Source organism: Coregonus lavaretus (assembly GCF_964263955.1).
Source record: "Coregonus lavaretus genome assembly, chromosome: 21".
NCBI lineage: Eukaryota > Metazoa > Chordata > Actinopteri > Salmoniformes > Salmonidae > Coregonus > Coregonus lavaretus.
In genome coordinates, this window is record NC_140008.1 from 39,939,635 (window position 1) to 39,958,210 (window position 18,576).

Sequence of the window (18,576 nt, forward strand, 5' to 3'; positions counted from 1 at the left end):
TCCTCCACTCGTTACCTGTATTAATGGCACCTGTTTGAACTTGTTATCAGTATAAAAGACACCTGTCCACAACCTCAAACAGTCACACTCCAAACTCCACTATGGCCAAGACCAAACAGCTGTCAAAGGACACCAGAAACAAAATTGTAGACCTGCACCAGGCTGGGAAGACTGAATCTGCAATAGGTAAGCAGCTTGGTTTGAAGAAATCAACTGTGGGAGCAATTATTAGGAAATGGAAGACATACAAGACCACTGATAATCTCCCTCGATCTGGGGCTCCACGCAAGATCTCACCCCGTGGGGTCAAAATGATCACAAGAACGGTGAGCAAAAATCCCAGAACCACACAGGGGGACCTAGTGAATGACCTGCAGAGAGCTGGGACCAAAGTAACAAAGCCTACCATCAGTAACACACTACGCCGCCAGGGACTCAAATCCTGCAGTGCCAGACGTGTCCCCCTGCTTAAGCCAGTACATGTCCAGGCCCGTCTGAAGTTTGCTAGAGTGCATTTGGATGATCCAGAAGAGGATTGGGAGAATGTCATATGGTCAGATGAAACCAAAATAGAACTTTTTGGTAAAAACTCAACTCGTCGTGTTTGGAGGACAAAGAATGCTGAGTTGCATCCAAAGAACACCATACCTACTGTGAAGCATGGGGGTGGAAACATCATGCTTTGGGGCTGTTGTTCTGCAAAGGGACCAGGACGACTGATCCGTGTAAAGGAAAGAATGAATGGGGCCATGTATCGTGAGATTATGAGTGAAAACCTCCTTCCATCAGCAAGGGCATTGAAGATGAAACGTGGCTTGGTCTTTCAGCATGACAATGATCCCAAACACACCGCCAGGGCAACGAAGGAGTGGCTTCGTAAGAAGCATTTCAAGGTCCTGGAGTGGCCTAGCCAGTCTCCAGATCTCAACCCCATAGAAAATCTTTGGAGGGAGTTGAAAGTCTGTGTTGCCCAGCGACAGCCCCAAAACATCACTGCTCTAGAGGAGATCTGCATGAAGGAATGGGCCAAAATACCAGCAACAGTGTGTGAAAACCTTGTGAAGACTTACAGAAAACGTTTGACCTGTGTCATTGCCAACAAAGGGTATATAACAAAGTATTGAGAAACTTTTGTTATTGACCAAATACTTATTTTCCACCATAATTTGCAAATAAATTCATGAAAAATCCTACAATGTGATTTTCTGGATTTTTTTTTCTCATGTTGTCTGTCATAGTTGACGTGTACCTATGATGAAAATTACAGGCCTCTCTCATCTTTTTAAGTGGGAGAACTTGCACAATTGGTGGCTGACTAAATACTTTTTACCCCCACTGTATTTCACCCAATAGATACGGGAGTTTATCAAGATTGGATTTGTTTTCAAATTCTTTGTGGGTCTGTGTAATCTGAGGGAAATATGTGTCTAATATGGTCATACATTTGGCAGGAGGTTAGGACGTGCAGCTCAGTTTCCACCTCATTTTGTGGGCAGTGTGCACATCGCCTGTCTTCTCTTGAGCGCCAGGACTGCCAATGGCGGCCTCTCTCAATAGCTATGCTCACTGAGTCTGTACATAGTCAAAGCTTTCCTTAATTTTGGGTCACTCACAGTATTCTCTGTTTAGGACCAAATAACATTCCAGTTTGCACTGTTTTTCTGTTGTTGATTCTTTCCAATGTGACAAGTGATTATCTTTTTGGGGGGGTTGGGTCTAATTGTGTTGCTGTCCTGGGGCTCTGTGGGGTCTGTTTGTGTTTGTGAACAGAGTCCCCATACCAGCTGACTGAGGGGATTTTGATAATTAGCAGGAATCATCCTAATTCTGCTCTGCGTGTATTATTTGGTGTTTTACGTTGTATATGGAAGATGTTTTTACAGAATGCTGCATGCAGAATCTCAATTTGGTGTTTGTCCCATTTTGTGAATTTGTGGTTGGTGAGTGGACCCCAGACCTCACAACCATAGAGGGTAATGGGTTCTATAACTCACTCAAGTATTTTTAGCCAGATCCTAATTGGAGTGTCAAATGTTATGTTCCTTTTGATGGCATAGAAGGCCCTTCTTGCCTTGTCTCTCAGATCATTCACAGCTTTGTGGAATTTACCTGTGGTGCTGATGTTTAGGCCAAGGTAGGTATAGCTTTTTGTGTGCTCTATGCAGTGAGTATGGTTACATGAACACAATAATGCGATTATTGTGGATAATCAGATTAATATTACAGTTCAATTAAAACGTTTACACGCTTTGCAAGAAGAACGATTTACCTAATAATCCTGTTTACATGGACACATCTGAAATCAGGCTAACTGATGGCACTCTGACAAACGCAGAAAATCGTCAATCCAAATAAACGTACCACAGCGACCATGTTATTTTTGGGAAGCATATTTGATTCTGAGTTCAGACATATAAAGTTTGTATGTGAAAACTACTTTTAAGACGCATACATTCAGATGTTCCGAACTCACTTCACTCGCGCTAAAGAGGGAAGCTCGCTCGGTTGGTGCTAGCACATGTGCTGCAATGCTGATTAAGGTGTTTACATGTCCTAATAATTAAAAAGATTGCTCAGAAAACCAGGTGTTTTAATCGGCGTATGCTTACTTGGATTTTGACCTTAGGCCGATTAAGATAAGTAGAGTAAGGTGTTTACATAACTATTGCATAATCTGCCTACTGCCATAATCAATTTAATATGGAATTATTAGTGTGCATGTAAATGTACTCATTGTCTATGTGGAATTTGTATTTATGATCCTGGCAAGTGAACACCATTATGTTTGTCTTACTGAGATTAACTATCAGTGCCCAAGTCTGACAGAATCTGTGCAGAAGATCTAGGTGCTGCTGTAGGCCCTCCTTGGTTGGGGACAGAAGCACCAGATATCATCAGCAAACAGTAGACATTTGACTTCAGATTCTAGTAGGTTGAGGCTGGGTGCTACAGACTGTTCTAGTGCCCTCGCCAATTTGTTGATGTACACTACCAGTCAAAAGTTTGGACACACCTACTCATTCAAGGGTTTTTCTTTATGTTTACTATTTTTTACATTGTAGAATAATAGTGAAGACATCAAAACTATGAAACAACACATGGAATCATGTAGTAACCAAAATCAAAATATATTTTATATTTTGAGATTCTTCAAATAGCCACCCTTTGCCTTGATGACAGCTTTGCACACTCTTGGCATTCTCTCAACCAGCTTCATGAGGTAGTCACCTGGAATGTATTTCAATTAACAGGAGTGCCTTCTTAAAAGTTAATTTGTGGAATTTCTTTCCTTCTTAATGCGTTTGAACCTATCAGTTGTGTTGTGACAAGGTAGGGGGGGGGGGGGGGGGTATACAGATAGCCCTATTTGGTAAAAGACCAAGTCCATATTATGGAAAGAACAGCTCATCATAACTTTAAGACATGAAGGTCAGTCAATATGGAAAAGTTCAAGAATTTTGAATGTTTCTTCAAGTGCAGTCGCAAAAACCATCAAGCGCTATGATGAAACTGACTCTCATGAGGACCGCCACAGGAATGGAAGACCCAGAGTTACCTCTGCTGCAGAGGATAAGTTCATTAGAGTTACCAGCCTCAGAAATTGCAGCCCAAATAAATGCTTCACAGAGTTCAAGTCACAGAAACATCTCAACAACAACTGTTCAGAGGGGAATGTGTGAATCAGGCCTTCATGGTTGAATTCGTGCAAAGAAACCACTACTAAAGGACACCAATAAGAAGAAGAGACCTGCTTGGGCGAAGAAACACGAGCAATGGACATTAGACCGGTGGAAATTTGTCCTTTGGTCTGGAGTCCAAATTTGAGATTTTTGGTTCCAACCGCTGTGTCTTTGTGAGACGCGGTGTGGGTGAACGGATGATCTCCGCATGTGTAGTTCCCACCGTAAAGCATTGAGGAGGAGGTGTTATGGTGTGGGGGTGCTTTGCTGGTGACACTGTCTGTGATTTAATATAGAATACAAGGCACACTTAACTAGCATGGCTACCACAGCATTCTGCAGCGATACACCATCCCATCTGGTTTGGGCTTAGTGTGACTATCATATTGTTTTTTTAACAGGACAATGACCCAATACACCTACAGGCTGTGTAAGGGCTATTTTACCAAGAAGGAGAGTGATGGAGTGCTGCATCAGATGACCTGGCCTCCACAATCCCCCGACCTCAACCATATTGAGATGGTTTGGGATGAGTCGGACCGCAGAGTGAAGAAAAAGCAGCCAACAAGCTCAGCATATGTGGGAGCTCCTTCAAGACTGTTGGAAAAGCATTCCAGGTGAAGCTGGTTGAGAGAATGCCAAGAGTGTGAAAAGCTGTCATCAAGGCAAAGGGTGGCTATTTGAAGATTCTCAAATATAAAATATATGTTGATTTGTTTAACACTTTTTTGGTTAATACATGATTCCATATGTGTTATTTCATCGTTTTGATGTCTTCACTATTATTCTACAATGTAAAAAATAGTAAAAATTAAGAAAACCCCTTGAATGAGTAGGTTTGTCCAAACTTTTGACTGTAAAAATAAAGAAAACCCCTTGAATGAGTAGGTTTGTCCAAACTTTTGACTGGTATGATATGATGAAGAGGGTGGGGCTTTCTCTCTCTCTCTCCTATTCGTTGATATATATGTTGAAGATGGTGGGGTTTGTTCACAACATGGAACAAACACCAAATCGAGACTCTGCATACAGACTTCTGCAAAAACATCCTCTCTCTCTCTCTCTCTCTCTGCAAACAGAGTGAAGTGAGCACATCCTTGAGCAGGGTGATACTATCTCTATCTAACTCCATCCGTCTCTCTCCCTCTATTTCTTTCTAATAAGAGCACTTTCAGATACAGCAAAAGGGTGACCTCTCAACCCAGCCCTCCCACTGTTCCATCTGTTTGCAAACTCCCTTCCGCTCTGTCTTTTTCTTTCCCTCTATAGATACCTCCCACTGGATCCACTCACCAACCAAGAGTGCACAAAATGGAACAAACACCAAATTGAAACTCTGCATGCAGAATTCTGCAAAAACATCCTCTGTGTACAACGTAAAACACAAAATAATGCATACAGAGCAGAATTTGGAAGATTCCCACTAAGTTTCAAAATACAGAAAAGAGCAATTAAAATATTTCAGCCACATAAAAAGGAAGTGATTCTCAAACCTTCTATAACAAAGCCCTCACCTACAGAGATTAACCTGGAGAAGAGTCCCCTCAGTCAGGTACTGGGACTCTGTTCACAAACAGACCCCACATAGCCCCAGGACAGCAACACAATTAGACCCAACCAAATTATGAGAAAACAAAAAGATAATTACTTGACACATTAGATAGAATCAACAACAAAAAAGAGCAAACAAAACAGAGCAAACTGGAACGTTATTTGTCCCTAAACAGAGAATACACAGTAGCAGAATACCTGACCACTGTGACTGACCCAAAATTAAGGAAAGCTTTGACTATATACAGGCTCAATGAGCATGGCCTTGCTGTGTAGAGAGGCCGCCGTAGGCAGACCTGGTTCTCAAGAGAAGACAGGCTTTGTGCCCACGGTTGGAAACCGAGCTGCACTTCCTAACCTCCTGCCAAATGTACAACCATATTAGAGACACATATTTCCCTTAGAATACAGAGACAAACTCTCATATCTATTAGGTAAAATACCAGAGTGCGCCACCACAGCAACAAGATGTATGACCTGTTGCCACAAGAAAAGGGCAACCAGTGGAGCACAAACACATTTACATTGTAGTCATTTAGCAGACGCTCTTATCCAGAGCGACTTACAGGAGCAATTAGGGTTAAGTGCCTTGCTCAAGGGCACAACGACAGATTTTTCACCTAGTCGGCTCGGGGATTAGAACCAGCGACCTTTCGGTTACTGGCACAACGCTCTTAACCACTAAGCTACCTGCCGCCCCCATTTACCATTGTAAATACAACCTATATTTATCTGTTTATTTATTTCCCCTTTCATACTTCAACTATGTGCACATTGTTACAACACTGTACATAGCCAGTAATATAACATTTGAAATGTCTATATACTTTTTTTTTATTATTGTGAGTGTAAGGTTTACTGTTAATTTCTGATTGTTTATTTCCCTTGTTTATTGTCTATTTCACTTGCTTTGGCAATGTAAACATATGACTTCCATCTGGGTAGCACAGCAGCAGTCAGTGAGAGGGAGAGGTAGGGAGTGAATCATCCACGGGCTACAATAAGACTTTGCAGCATTCACATTCATAGGACTTGGCCTTTTAACCGGACACACACACAGATCCAGTTGGCGGACTGTAGCCTATATGTGGACATAACAGTCTAAAGAAGTATTTTTATTTTATTACAGTTGATCTCCAGACTGAGAATAGAAGCCAAACAAGCAGCTATGCTCTGTCTGATAAATAGACATGAGGCTTGTCTATGTGTCTTAGTCTCTATGACAGGGAGCTGGCTGCCCGTCGTTGAGGTACGAAGCGTCCGTTAACTTTAAATCAATAAAGCTGTTTAGAAAGAAATGTCTGAGATTCGACAGCAGCTGTGGACTTCTGGAGGGAAAGTAGTCAGACAGTAATCAGACAGCCTGACACTGAGCACGTAACAGTCTTAGACCAGACTCTGAGAATGATCTGTGTCTCGGTCTGTCTTCATCTTCCAGTGTGTCACAGTCTGTCTCAACACAGCCATTTGTGTCTGGATCAATGATAGAAAGGCCAGATGTCAGACAGCTGAAGAGATAACCCCAAAATCTGTTACATTAATCAAACACCCTCTCTTTTTTTTATCTCTCCTTCTCTCCCTCCCTTCATAGATCTGAAATAATATGATCAACTGATGCTGCCTATATACAGACTTGAAAATCACTGGCCACTTTAATAATGCCACTTTAATCATGTTTACATATCTTGCATTACCCATCTCATATGTTCAGTTGAAGTCGGAGGTTTACATACACTTAGGTTGGAGTCATTAAAACTCGTTTTTCAACCACTCCACAAATTTCTTGTTAACAAACTATAGTTTTGGCAAGTTGGTTAGGACATCTACTTTGTGCATGACACAAGTAATTTTTCCAACAATTGTTTACAGACAGATTATTTCACTTATAATTCACTGTATCACAATTCCAGTGGGTCAGAAGTTTACATACACTAAGTTGACTGTGCCTTTAAACAGCTTGGAAAATTCCAGAAAATGATGTCATGGCTTTAGAAGCTTCTGATAGGCTAATTGACATAATTTGAGTCAATTGGAGGTGAACCTGTGGATGTATTTCAAGGCCTACCTTCAAACTCAGTGCCTCTTTCCTTGACATAATTGGAAAATCAAAAGAAATCAGCCAAGACCTCAGGAAAAAAAATTGTAGACCTCCACAAGTCTGGTTCATCCTTGGGAGCAATTTCCAAACGCCTGAAGGTACCACGTTCATCTGTACAAATAATAGTACGCAAGTATAAACACCATGGGACCACGCAGCCGTCATACTGCTCAGGAAGGAGACGAGTTCTGTCTCCTACAGATGAACGTACTTTGATGCGAAAAGTGCAAATCAATCCCAGAACAACAGCAAAGGACCTTATGAAGATGCTGGAGGAAACAGGTACAAAAGTATCTATATCCACAGTAAACAAGTCCTATATCGACATAACCTGAAAGGCCGCTCAGCAAGGAAGAAGCCACTGCTTCAAAACCGCCATAAAAAAGCCAGACTATGGTTTGCAACTGCACATGGGGACAAAGATCGTACTTTTTGGAGAAATGTCCTCTGGTCTGATGAAACAAAAATAGAACTGTTTGGCCATAATGACCATCGTTATGTTTGGAGGAAAAAGGGGGTTGCTTGTAAGCCAAAGAACACCATCCCAACCGTGAAGCACGGGGGTGGCAGCGTCATGCTGTGGGGGTGCTTTCCTGCAGGAGGGACTGGTGCACTTCACAAAATAGATGGCATCATGAGGAAGGGAAATGATGTGGATATATTGAAGCAACATCTCAAGACATCAGTCAGGAAGTTAAAGCTTGGTCGCAAATGGGTCTTCCAAATGGACAATGACCCCAAGCATACTCCAAAGTTGTGGCTTAAGGACAACAAAGTCAAGGTATTGGAGTGGCCATCACAAAGCCCTGACCTCAAACCTATAGAACATTTGTGGGCAGAACTGAAAAAGCGTGTGCGAGCAAGGAGGCCTACAAACCTGACTCGGTTACACCAGCTCTGTCAGGAGGAATGGGCCAAAATTCACCCAACTTATTGTGGGAAGCTTGTGGAAGGCTACCTGAAACGTTTGACCCAAGTTAAACAATTGAAAGGCAATGCTACCAAATACTAATTGAGTGTATGTAAACTTCTGACCCACTGGGAAAGTGTTGAAAGAAATAAAGCTGAAATAAATCATTCTCTCTACTATTATTCTGACATTTCACCTTCTTAAAATAAAGTGGTGATCCTAACTGACCTAAGACAGGGAACTTTTACTAGGATTAAATGTCAGGAATTGTGGAAAAACTGAGTTTAAATGTATTTGGCTAAGGTGTATGTAAACTTCTGACTTCAACTGTATATACCATATTCCATACTATCTATTGCATTTTAGCCTATGCCACTCTGATAATGACATTGCTCATCCATATATTTATATATTCTTATTCCGTTCCTTTACTTAGATTTGTGTGTATTAGGTATTTGTTGTGGAACTGTTAGATATTACTTGCTAGATATTGCTGAACTGTCGGAACTTGAAGCACAAGCATTTAGCTACACTCGCAATAACATCTGCTAACCATGTGTATGTGACCAATACATTTGATTTGGATTTGATGTACGTTCAAAATAACTATTAGACTTAAGAGGAGTAAAAAAAGACTAATATGGTAATAGATTATATATCTAATTTATTGAGACATAACAGAAAGTTCCCACATAGGAATGTAAATATGTATGGAGTTTTTATCTTACTGTCCTAGCTAGACTCCTTATGACCTCCAAACAAAACAGACAGATGCTTCATCTCTTAGGGAGAGGGTCACACACATGCACGACACAGACACACACACACACACACACACACACCACAGTTATAATCCTATCGTGGAAACAGGCCATTTCAGAGTGTTTAACTGAAACACAGTCTGTATGTATGTGTCTGTATGTGAAATCAGTCTGTATTGAATGATGCTCCATCATGGAGAGACTTTTAGGAGACTCTGATACTTGGGATAAATAAATAGAACAGTCTTTATTAACGAAAGATTCCCTAACTGTCTGATCATAACAGAGCCCTGTGTTAAATTGTTAGCAGTCCTTACTCTGCTCTGGTGGTAGTATATAGTGTGTCCTCATTGATTGTCCATTCGTCCATGTGTTCTGTCCACACACATATGCTCGGGCAGGCACGCACACATGCAGTGAGACAGGTGAGGTGAGATTCAATGACAGATGGCTCCATGAATTAAATCTGGGCACATAATCAGAAGGCAGTTAGAGAAGGTGAGAAAAAGCAACAAAGGATGCCGTCACTGCCTTATGAGTGGGAGTGTGCTGAGCTGTAGTGTGTGTGTGTGTGTGTGTGTGTGTGTGTGTGTGTGTGTGTGTGTGTGTGTGTGTGTGTGTGTGTGTGTGTGTGTGTGTGTGTGATCTGTGTGAAAAGACAATCAGCGGGCAGGAGCATAAGTGAAAATTGTCGACAAAGGACACCGTCGCCGGTAAGGTGGTGAAAGTGTGCACGAGCATGTGCATGTGTGTAGCCTATTCTGTGTAAGCAGAATTCTGATGAGAGTGCAATGTTCAGTACCCCTCTGTTCTTCTGCTACCCAGCCCCACTCAGAGAGATGAAATACAGGTCCAACACAAAGCAGCCCAGCCCTGTACTCAAACCACTCACTACTGGTCCACCATGTCAGCACCAAATCATACAATGGCTGGCTATTCCCTTTAGGTAGGCCTATTGACTATATTGCTGGCAAAGCAAGAACGTTTGGATTAACATTATAGACTGGATTGTTCTGGGCACATTTCCTACAACATATGGCATTTTATGATTTTTTTTTGCCAGTATCTTGGCGGTAGTCTGTGATCATTGTCAGGCCAGTCAGAGCAGATGACAAAATGACACCTGAGGGAAGACCAGTCTGTTCATGGGTGGTACAGATTTGTTGGAGCAAAATAATCCTGCAGCAACAGGATTTGAACGTTTAGTCCATAATGTTGCTTGATCTTTGGTTAGGCTATTACCTGCCAAAAATGTGGCTACATGAAAAGTGCAATACTGTTAATATAGCCATGTGTTACTGCCAATTTTCTGTGAATTTATGTAAATCACGAAGCTCTTCTGCACTTCGGCAACAAAAGAGTGATCAAATTAAGATCCTCTGTATATATATAAACCCCTTTGTGTGTTTTCAAATCAAACCAATGCGCCAAACGTGTCTTGTTTTGGTTTCTAGAAGGACACATCCATCGGGGCCTTTTGTGTAAAAACTTTCCATTGCCACGTCATTGATGTGCTGTCAGAACCAGTGGCGGCCACTGAATGGCTGAATACCCGGGGCACAGGGTGGTTGGAGTTGTCAACAAATCAGCAGCACAGAAATATGACACCACGTTTTCGAACTACCGCTAAGATATATAAAGCAATCTGTGCATTTGAACAACAGCATAAATACACCCATTTCACTTTTGTATGTAAAAAACTGAATGACCACTGCTGCACATGCTGCCACTGTTTTTAACAGATTAGATTATACTATTTAGAATGAGTAGCCAGGTCACAAACGAGCATAGCCGTGGGAAGTAGGGGTGCTGAAGGTGCTGCAGCACCACCTGAAAAATCTGCAAAGAAATTCCTACAAAATAAATACAAAATATTGAGAAAGACATTTAAAAACACAAAAGTAGTGCACTGGGCCTTTACTAGTCTTCTATTAGCGGACCAATGTAGACCTCTGTAGCACGGGCAGATTTTTGTTTTAGCTAGTTACTTATCAAAGGTAGATAACTGACTAATTTGACAAGAAAAACTACCAAACTATTTTCAAAATTACTGTAGCTGGCTAATTAATTTGATCATGCCTTGTGATACACACGGTTTTATGCCGTTTTAGACACACAACATGTCGCCCTGTAACCTACAGTAGAACCTGAAGAACACCGTGGGGGGAATCAATAAAATTGGCCAGCCACCGTCAGGCTTTTTTGTCCTTCCAGATCCATTATGAGAAGGTTATAGCTAGTGTATCCCTCTGTCCGACTCTTGTTGGATGTAGATGTCCAGTTTATCAGGGCCCAGGTTCTCATGACTGTTATGATTATTTCTTTACAGGTTAATTACAATTTGCTTTTAGCTTTATCGCTATCTTTAACTGCATTGTCTGTGTTAAGGGTTTGTAAGTAAGTATTTCACACCTGTTTTATTCGGCGCATGTGACAAATAAAAATTGATTTGTACCTGATAGAGCCGAGCTAGTCTCACGTGCGGAAGTAAGCCGTCTGGCGTGAGAAACTCATTGGGAGGGAGACTAGAGCAGACCCAGAAGTTCTGACTGACCTCACATTTGAGGGCCCAAGGACAGTCGATTTACTTTGTGCTGTTATAATTTATGCTATGAAATCCTGCGATTTCATTGCGGCAGTTCCCCCTCATAGCAAATAGTTGGCAAAATAATCTTAGCAATGTTCACATGGCCTATGCGCCCGCGGAGCTGCTGGCAATCACTGAGGGGCAGAGTAGTAAGTAACTGAATAGCTTGTTTAGAAGCTGTACACATTGACCGCACTTTTATGAGCATTTAAAACATAATCCATGACAATGTTAATTTTGGCACTCTTTTTTAGATTTAGTTTAGTCTTAGTCGTTTTGACTCAAATATAATTGCCTTAGTCACATTTTTGTCATTTGAATAATGATTTAGTCTAGTGGACCATTTTAGTAATTTCATTTTAGTCACATCACATTTGTATTGCATCATTAACCTACAGTAAACCTAAATCACTGACTTCCATGTGCACAAACATCTTACCAACATATTTTGATCAACGTTCCACAGACACCGCAGCCACACTGATGTCCAAAAGTAGAATGGGGGCTAATGACTTTGAACGGGAGCTAATGACCGCTAAACCCAGCGATGTAGTCGAGTCACTAAAACTTGAGTCCCAAGTTCCCTGTGCTCGAGTCTGAGTACAAGTCAGAGTCAACAATGGTCGAGTCACGAGTCCCTATGGCTGAAGTCCCAGTGCTCGAGTGAATCCTGATCCATGTGGTCAAGTCTGAGTCACTGGGTCCACATAAAGTTATTTACCGAGTCAGATATAACTTAGTCAATAAATGGTTTGCTATCCCTTTTCCTTTCTTTCTGTGACACCAAATGTTTGCATATAGGCTACTGGTACTGTTACCAGGGCCACGTTCAGTTGAAAAACCTTCTTGAACGTTGCAGATAGGAATTCCATGAATAGTGCTGACGTTATTCCTTATTCAACATGTCAGAGAAGCATGTTTGTTCTACGTAGCATATTTCTATCTGAACGTTCCAAAAACGTTGCTTCCTGCTGAACGCGACCCAGGTTGTTAGCTATAGCAAGCTGATGAGGTAACATGACTGAACAAGGTGTAACCTAAACAAATCTTAGCGCCGGTATTATGGGCCATGTCTTTTGAACAGCAGCCTAAGGGCTAGAATTAAGTCGCTTTCTCTGAGGAAAAGAGGGACACTTGGCTACAGAACCTGTATATGAAATGCAATGGGAAAAGTGGGAGGGTTGAACGAGACTACAAATTCAAAGAAAGACTACTTTTCTATAGCCTACTCAAGGGAGAGAAAAACATAGCTAGACTGTTGTCTTACTATAGACGGGTTGGTTGTTGTCAAAACAAAAATAGCGCGCGTGCAACCATGGGGCAAAACAGATGAGGTTGGCTTAGATTGTTGACAACATGTAAGCTATATTTCGTCTCCAATGTTTATTGAAAAGTCCCCGTAGTAGTCAGATTTGAGTCACAGAGATAATTTTGTCTCGTCTCGTTTTAGTCTACTGAAATGAAAAAAAAAAATGTTTTGTTCAGTTATAGTTTTTTCTGGGTCTATTTAGTCAGTTATAGTCTCATCAATTGCCACTGAAAAATAGGTGCTTGACAAATATTTTAGTCACTATTTCTGTTGACGAAATTAACATCGTTTCATGAGCTGAAATAAAAGATCCCCCACATTTTCCATACTCACAAAAAGCTTATTTATCTCAAATGTTGTGCACAGATTTGCTTATAATCCCTGTTAGTGAACATTTCTAATTGCCAAGATAATCTATCCACCTGACAGGTGTGGCATATCAAGATGTTGCACCTTGTGCTGGGGACAATAAAAGGCCACTCTAAAATGTGTAGTTTTGTCACACAACACAATGCCACAGATGTCTCAAGTTTTGAAGGAGCGTGCAATTGGCATGCTGACTGCAGGAATGTCCACTAGAGTTGTTGCCAAAGAATGTAATGTTAATTTCTCTACTGTTTTAGAGAATTTGGCAGTACGTCCAACTGGCCTCACAACCACAGACCACGTGTAACCACGCCAGCCCAGGACCTCCACATCTTGCTTCTTCACCTGCGGAATCGTCTGAGACCAGCCACCCGGACAGCTGATGAAACAGAGGAGCATTTCTGTCTGTAATAAAGCCCTTTTGTGGGGGAAAAACTCATTCTGATTGGCTGGGCCTGGCTCCCCAGTGGGTGGGCTGGGCTCCCAAGTGGATGGGCCTATGCCCTCCCAGGCCCACCCATGGCTGCGCCCCTGCCTAGTCATGTGAAATCCATAGATTAGAGCCTAATGAATTTATTTCAATTGACTGATTTGTTTATATGAACTGTAAAATCTTAGAAATTGTTGCTTGTTGCATTTATATTTTTGTTCAATATCATTTCTACATTTGTTTTTGCCACGTTAATTATATTACAGACACGTTAATGCATACTTTTACATTATATTATGTAGGCTAAACATACAAATAAAACATTACAAAATATATAAAAACTATTTCCTTAAAGTATAATTTTTTTGAAAGTACTAATGTTACTTTCCCCAGTACAACAAAAACACATGTAATTTTGTCCTTGAAACATTTAATTGAAATACTGTAGAATTCCATTCATTCCTACGGAGGACTGCTTTTCTGAGGAGTGCCAATATGGCCGACCAGTGGCTTCAAAGCCTGTCATTGGCCAATACATAGCATCAACAATCCAGGGTTTATATACATCATTGGTCAACAGCCACCGCATGCGCCTGTCTTTAACACCAAGGTATAATAAGAACTGGAGATTGCGTCCAAGACATCCAACCGTTGTTTTCAAGGTAATCTACTCACGTTCGCATATGTTGATACATGGACCGTCTATATCCGGGTTGCATCCAGTTTATACGGGCCAATATCACATGCGCACTAGCACTGTGAGCACAGCAGTGTTGCCAACTTAGCGACTTTGTCGCTATATTTAGCGAGTTCAGACCCCTCTAGTGACACATTTTCAAAAAAGCGACTAGCGACAATTCTAGCGACTTTTTCTGGTGTTATTGGAGACTTTTGGAGACTCTGACGTGAAAGCACGTATCGTTCTTACTCTTCTCAACGAGCAGCGGGTGCTGCCGTGGGCCCCACCCCTGTCCCAAAACACTCACAGGCGGCCCAGTCCTTGCGCAGCAGTCCCTCTCAGCTGCAGTCAGAGCAGGAGATGTTCACCCCTCCGCGTCCAGACTCCAAATGAATCGCGCATGCGGGAAGCTGCCGCTGGCTGATCCCGCCCTGGCTTACATTCAGGGCGGGATGTAAATGTAGGGTGTTTTTTACTCACTTTTTGTCTCTCCCATGACGTTATTCCTCTCTCCTTCAGCGTCCATCGCAATTACATGCACATGGCCAATTATGCAAATTAGGTGATGACATCATCTAGCGACTTTTAGGACAGCCAATAGCTACTTTCCTTACGGAGGAGTTGGCAACATTGGCACACAGGGAGCAGTGCGAGCAACGACAACGTCATCACGTCATCCAAAAACATAGCAGACATTGGATGAATATAAAATATATTTGGCTGTGAGTGATGAAAAAAAGAAAATCGGCCTCAGGGACAATTATTTGAATAGTTCAATGGGATGTTTTGTGCACAAAAGTGATTTCCAAACTGTCTTATTAGGAATTTTCAAATCTGACTTCTCTATGTGGCCTGCAGTACCGAAACAAAACTGTACGACCAGAAACCTGCTCCCTTACCATAGGAATGCAAGACATCTGTGCACAAGGGGAAAACAACAGCAAGCCCGAAAATCTCAGCTGGAGTCCTGTTTTTGCACCAAGGGGAGAGCTCTGATGGCATCTGTTATGGTAAACCAGGAATGTATCCTATCAGTGAAAGATGGCTGGCCATGCCTGCAATAGGCGTGGGAGTAATAGGCTAAATAAACATAGTTCGATTGTAAATTAAATAGGCTGCCAGTTGTTTGTTATGTAATAGAATAGTAATTCACCATGAATAAAAACCTCCATCCTCGGACCTTGTCTCAATTAATCATGACCTGTCAACAAGAATTAATAGAACCACAACTTTATGATTGTAGATAATAATGAATATTATGGATAGGCCTACATTTCAAGCAATGAAAACTCATAGCAGTATGTAGATCTGTAGCCCAAAGGCCAAGTTATCCCTTCATTACCTAGCAACTTCAGCCAACTGCCGCTGTTGGCATGGTGAAGGGCCACTCACCGCTGGTCGTGATAAAGCAGATATTTCCGGTTATCAGGGATACAGTATTCACAACCTAACTTCCGTTTACCCTGAAAACGTATTTGGAGTCTCTGCTCAGGCGTCTTTTTACGCCTGCTACGTTAGGTTAAAGAGCAGTTGAATTATTGATTGGATGGATGCCTTATTTTCAGAAAGAGGATATAAGACTAGAATGAACAGTAAATAAATATATAGGCCTACTGACCACGAACAAGATAATTCTGAGTTATTTGAGGATATTTAATCTTAAACGCCAAAAGCAGAGCAACTGTTGTAGCCTGCTCATAACCATTCTAACAGCCAAATAAAACTAAACGTAATATCACTATAAAGATAGGCCTACAAAAGTCATAGCCCCAACTAAAATCCTTACCATATCGACTTTTAATTTTCGAATCTTCTCATCCAGGCTCTTCCTCTCCGTTATGTCTCGGTCTTTGGTCTCCAGCGAGTTCAACTTGGCATCTGCGCGTTGCGTGGACGCCTCTTCCCGCATCCACTTGAGCAAACCCTCCGGTGTCTTCCGTCCGATTTTCACCTCCAAATCTTTTAAATCTGGAATAGACTCGTTGGCAGCTTTGCCTTCATCCATAATCTTCCGTTCTTTGTCAAGTCAAAAGTACACTACGTCCTCAGCTGTGTTTCTTGGAAATCCTTGTCTGTTAAACTGCAATAACAGCAACCTCTAATTGTAATGTCTGGCATCCTATGACCTACACAACTCCTCTACAATCAATGCGCCAGAGAGATAATAGGATAAATAATATAGTTATATAAATATGCCGAACACTGGGAAACACTATTAGACTATACTACTGTTGAGCTCATGGATGTAGAACATAACCTATTACCATTGCAAACACCGTCGATATGGTGAAGTTAGTGCGCTGTTATAGCCTATTCCCAGTAAGCAAAATGACGTTCCAGAACTTTGACATCACGTGCATTTCAGGTCATGAATTAAAGGTTAGAAGATGTATTTTCCAGATGCATTTTAGATGCTGAACGAAAGGTAAAAAAAACTATTTTCCAGACGTTGAGAATATGTAATCTACAGGACATTGAAAATACAGTGCCTTGCGAAATTATTCATTCCCCTTGGCGTTTTTCCTATTTTGTTTCATTACAACCTGTAATTTAAATGGATTTTTATTTGGATTTCATGTAATGGACATACACAAAATAGTCCAAATTGGTGAAGTGAAATAAATTAACAAGTTTTCTGTTTTTTTGTGTCTTATTTCTTGTTTGTTTCAACATAAAAACATATATTGCATCTTCAAAGTGGTAGGCATGTTGTGTACATCAAATGATACAAATCCCCTAAAAATCCATTTTAATTCCAGGTTGTAAGGAAACAAAATAGGAAAAATGCCACTGTAGTATTTTTCCATCATTGATTCTATGGCCAAATTTCAACTGCTATACATTCTCAATTACCTAAGCATTATATCACAATAATCATTTTTCATGCCTCTTAAGAAAGAGAACCCAATTGAAGATTGCAACATTTTGAATATTGCAGCCATCTATCACATGCACTTATGTTAGCTTTTTCAAAAGCTTTACATTAAGGCAGCGCTGATGTTCAAAGAAATCCAATATACAGAATAAACCAACAGACCACTTCAACTACAATAACATTCTGAGTAACGGTTACAATCTTTTTTTTTGCTATGACTGATATGTTGTTGTTTATCTTCCTTAGTTGAATGCACTGACTGTAAGGCACTCTGGTTAAGATTGTCTGCTGAATGACCATCATGTAAATGTAAAAACAAACACTTGCAAAGCATGCTGGGCATTATTCTAATGAGTTCCACCCCCAAACAAGTAGACATTTGGTCGTTGCGGACCAGATCCAAATCTGAACTAATCGTAAACGTCTAGGCTATGTTTCACAAGTTTGAACATCACAGTACAGCACAATTTATTTTTTATTTTTAATCCCAGCCCCCGTCCCCGCAGGAGGCCTTTTGCCTTTTGGCAGGCCGTCATTATAAATTAGAATTTGTTCTTATCTGACTTGCCTAGTTAAATAAAGGTTAAATTAAATTAAAATTCAAAATTAAAATTAAACGGCACAGTTTAGTACAGTAGAGCATAGTAGAACACAGAAGAGTAGAGTGTAAAGTACAGTACGGTACGGTACAGGACAGTATAATTTTATTCAGTAGAGTACAGTATGGTACAGTATAGTAGAGTTTAATTTAGTAGAGTACAGTACAGTACAGTACAGTACAGTTTAGTTCAGTAGAGTACAGTACACTCTACTTTACTTTTCTTTACTGTACTCTAGTGTGGTCTACTGTACTATACTCTATACTTTTCTTTACTGTAATGTAATGTACTGTACTCTGCTGTGCTCTACTGTACTGTACTGTGCTGTCCAAACTTGTGCAACATAGATGTCTATATTTGGGCTAAATCAAGGCCGGTCCTAACCGCACCAAAAAAATATGGAGGACCCAAAAAATACGTCCAAAAGACATCACCTGATGTCAAATACTTAGTGGGTTGAGTTGATGTGCTCATCAGCTGAAATAAATACACTTTCACTGGGCTGTATTATATTAAATTCCCACCAGAGGGTTATCACGAAGTACACTGCTTCTCGGTGGGGATATATTTATAATAATGTGAATCTTCCTCACAAACAAACAGTCGCATAAACCTATTAAATAATAGCATACATTTGGAGTCCAAACGATTGGTTTTGCTTCAATTCTCAATATGGAATAGTCCTTTCTAGATAAGGCTAGTAATCAGTTAGGCTATTCATGAAATATGCA

At 40.9% G+C, this 18,576-nt stretch overlaps 1 protein-coding gene across 1 annotated transcript in view; it reads right to left on the reverse strand.

Annotated features, from left to right (window-relative positions):
• LOC311148881 (uncharacterized protein) overlaps positions 1-16,648 on the reverse strand; it is a 29,040-nt gene extending 12,392 nt beyond the window's left edge. The window contains exon 1 of the mRNA XM_084185889.1: positions 16,158-16,648. Within this exon, the coding sequence (XP_084042015.1) occupies positions 16,158-16,376 (219 nt within the window). The 5' untranslated portion in view covers positions 16,377-16,648. The remainder of the gene's footprint in view (positions 1-16,157) is intronic.
• Positions 16,649-18,576: the final 1,928 nt, after the last annotated feature.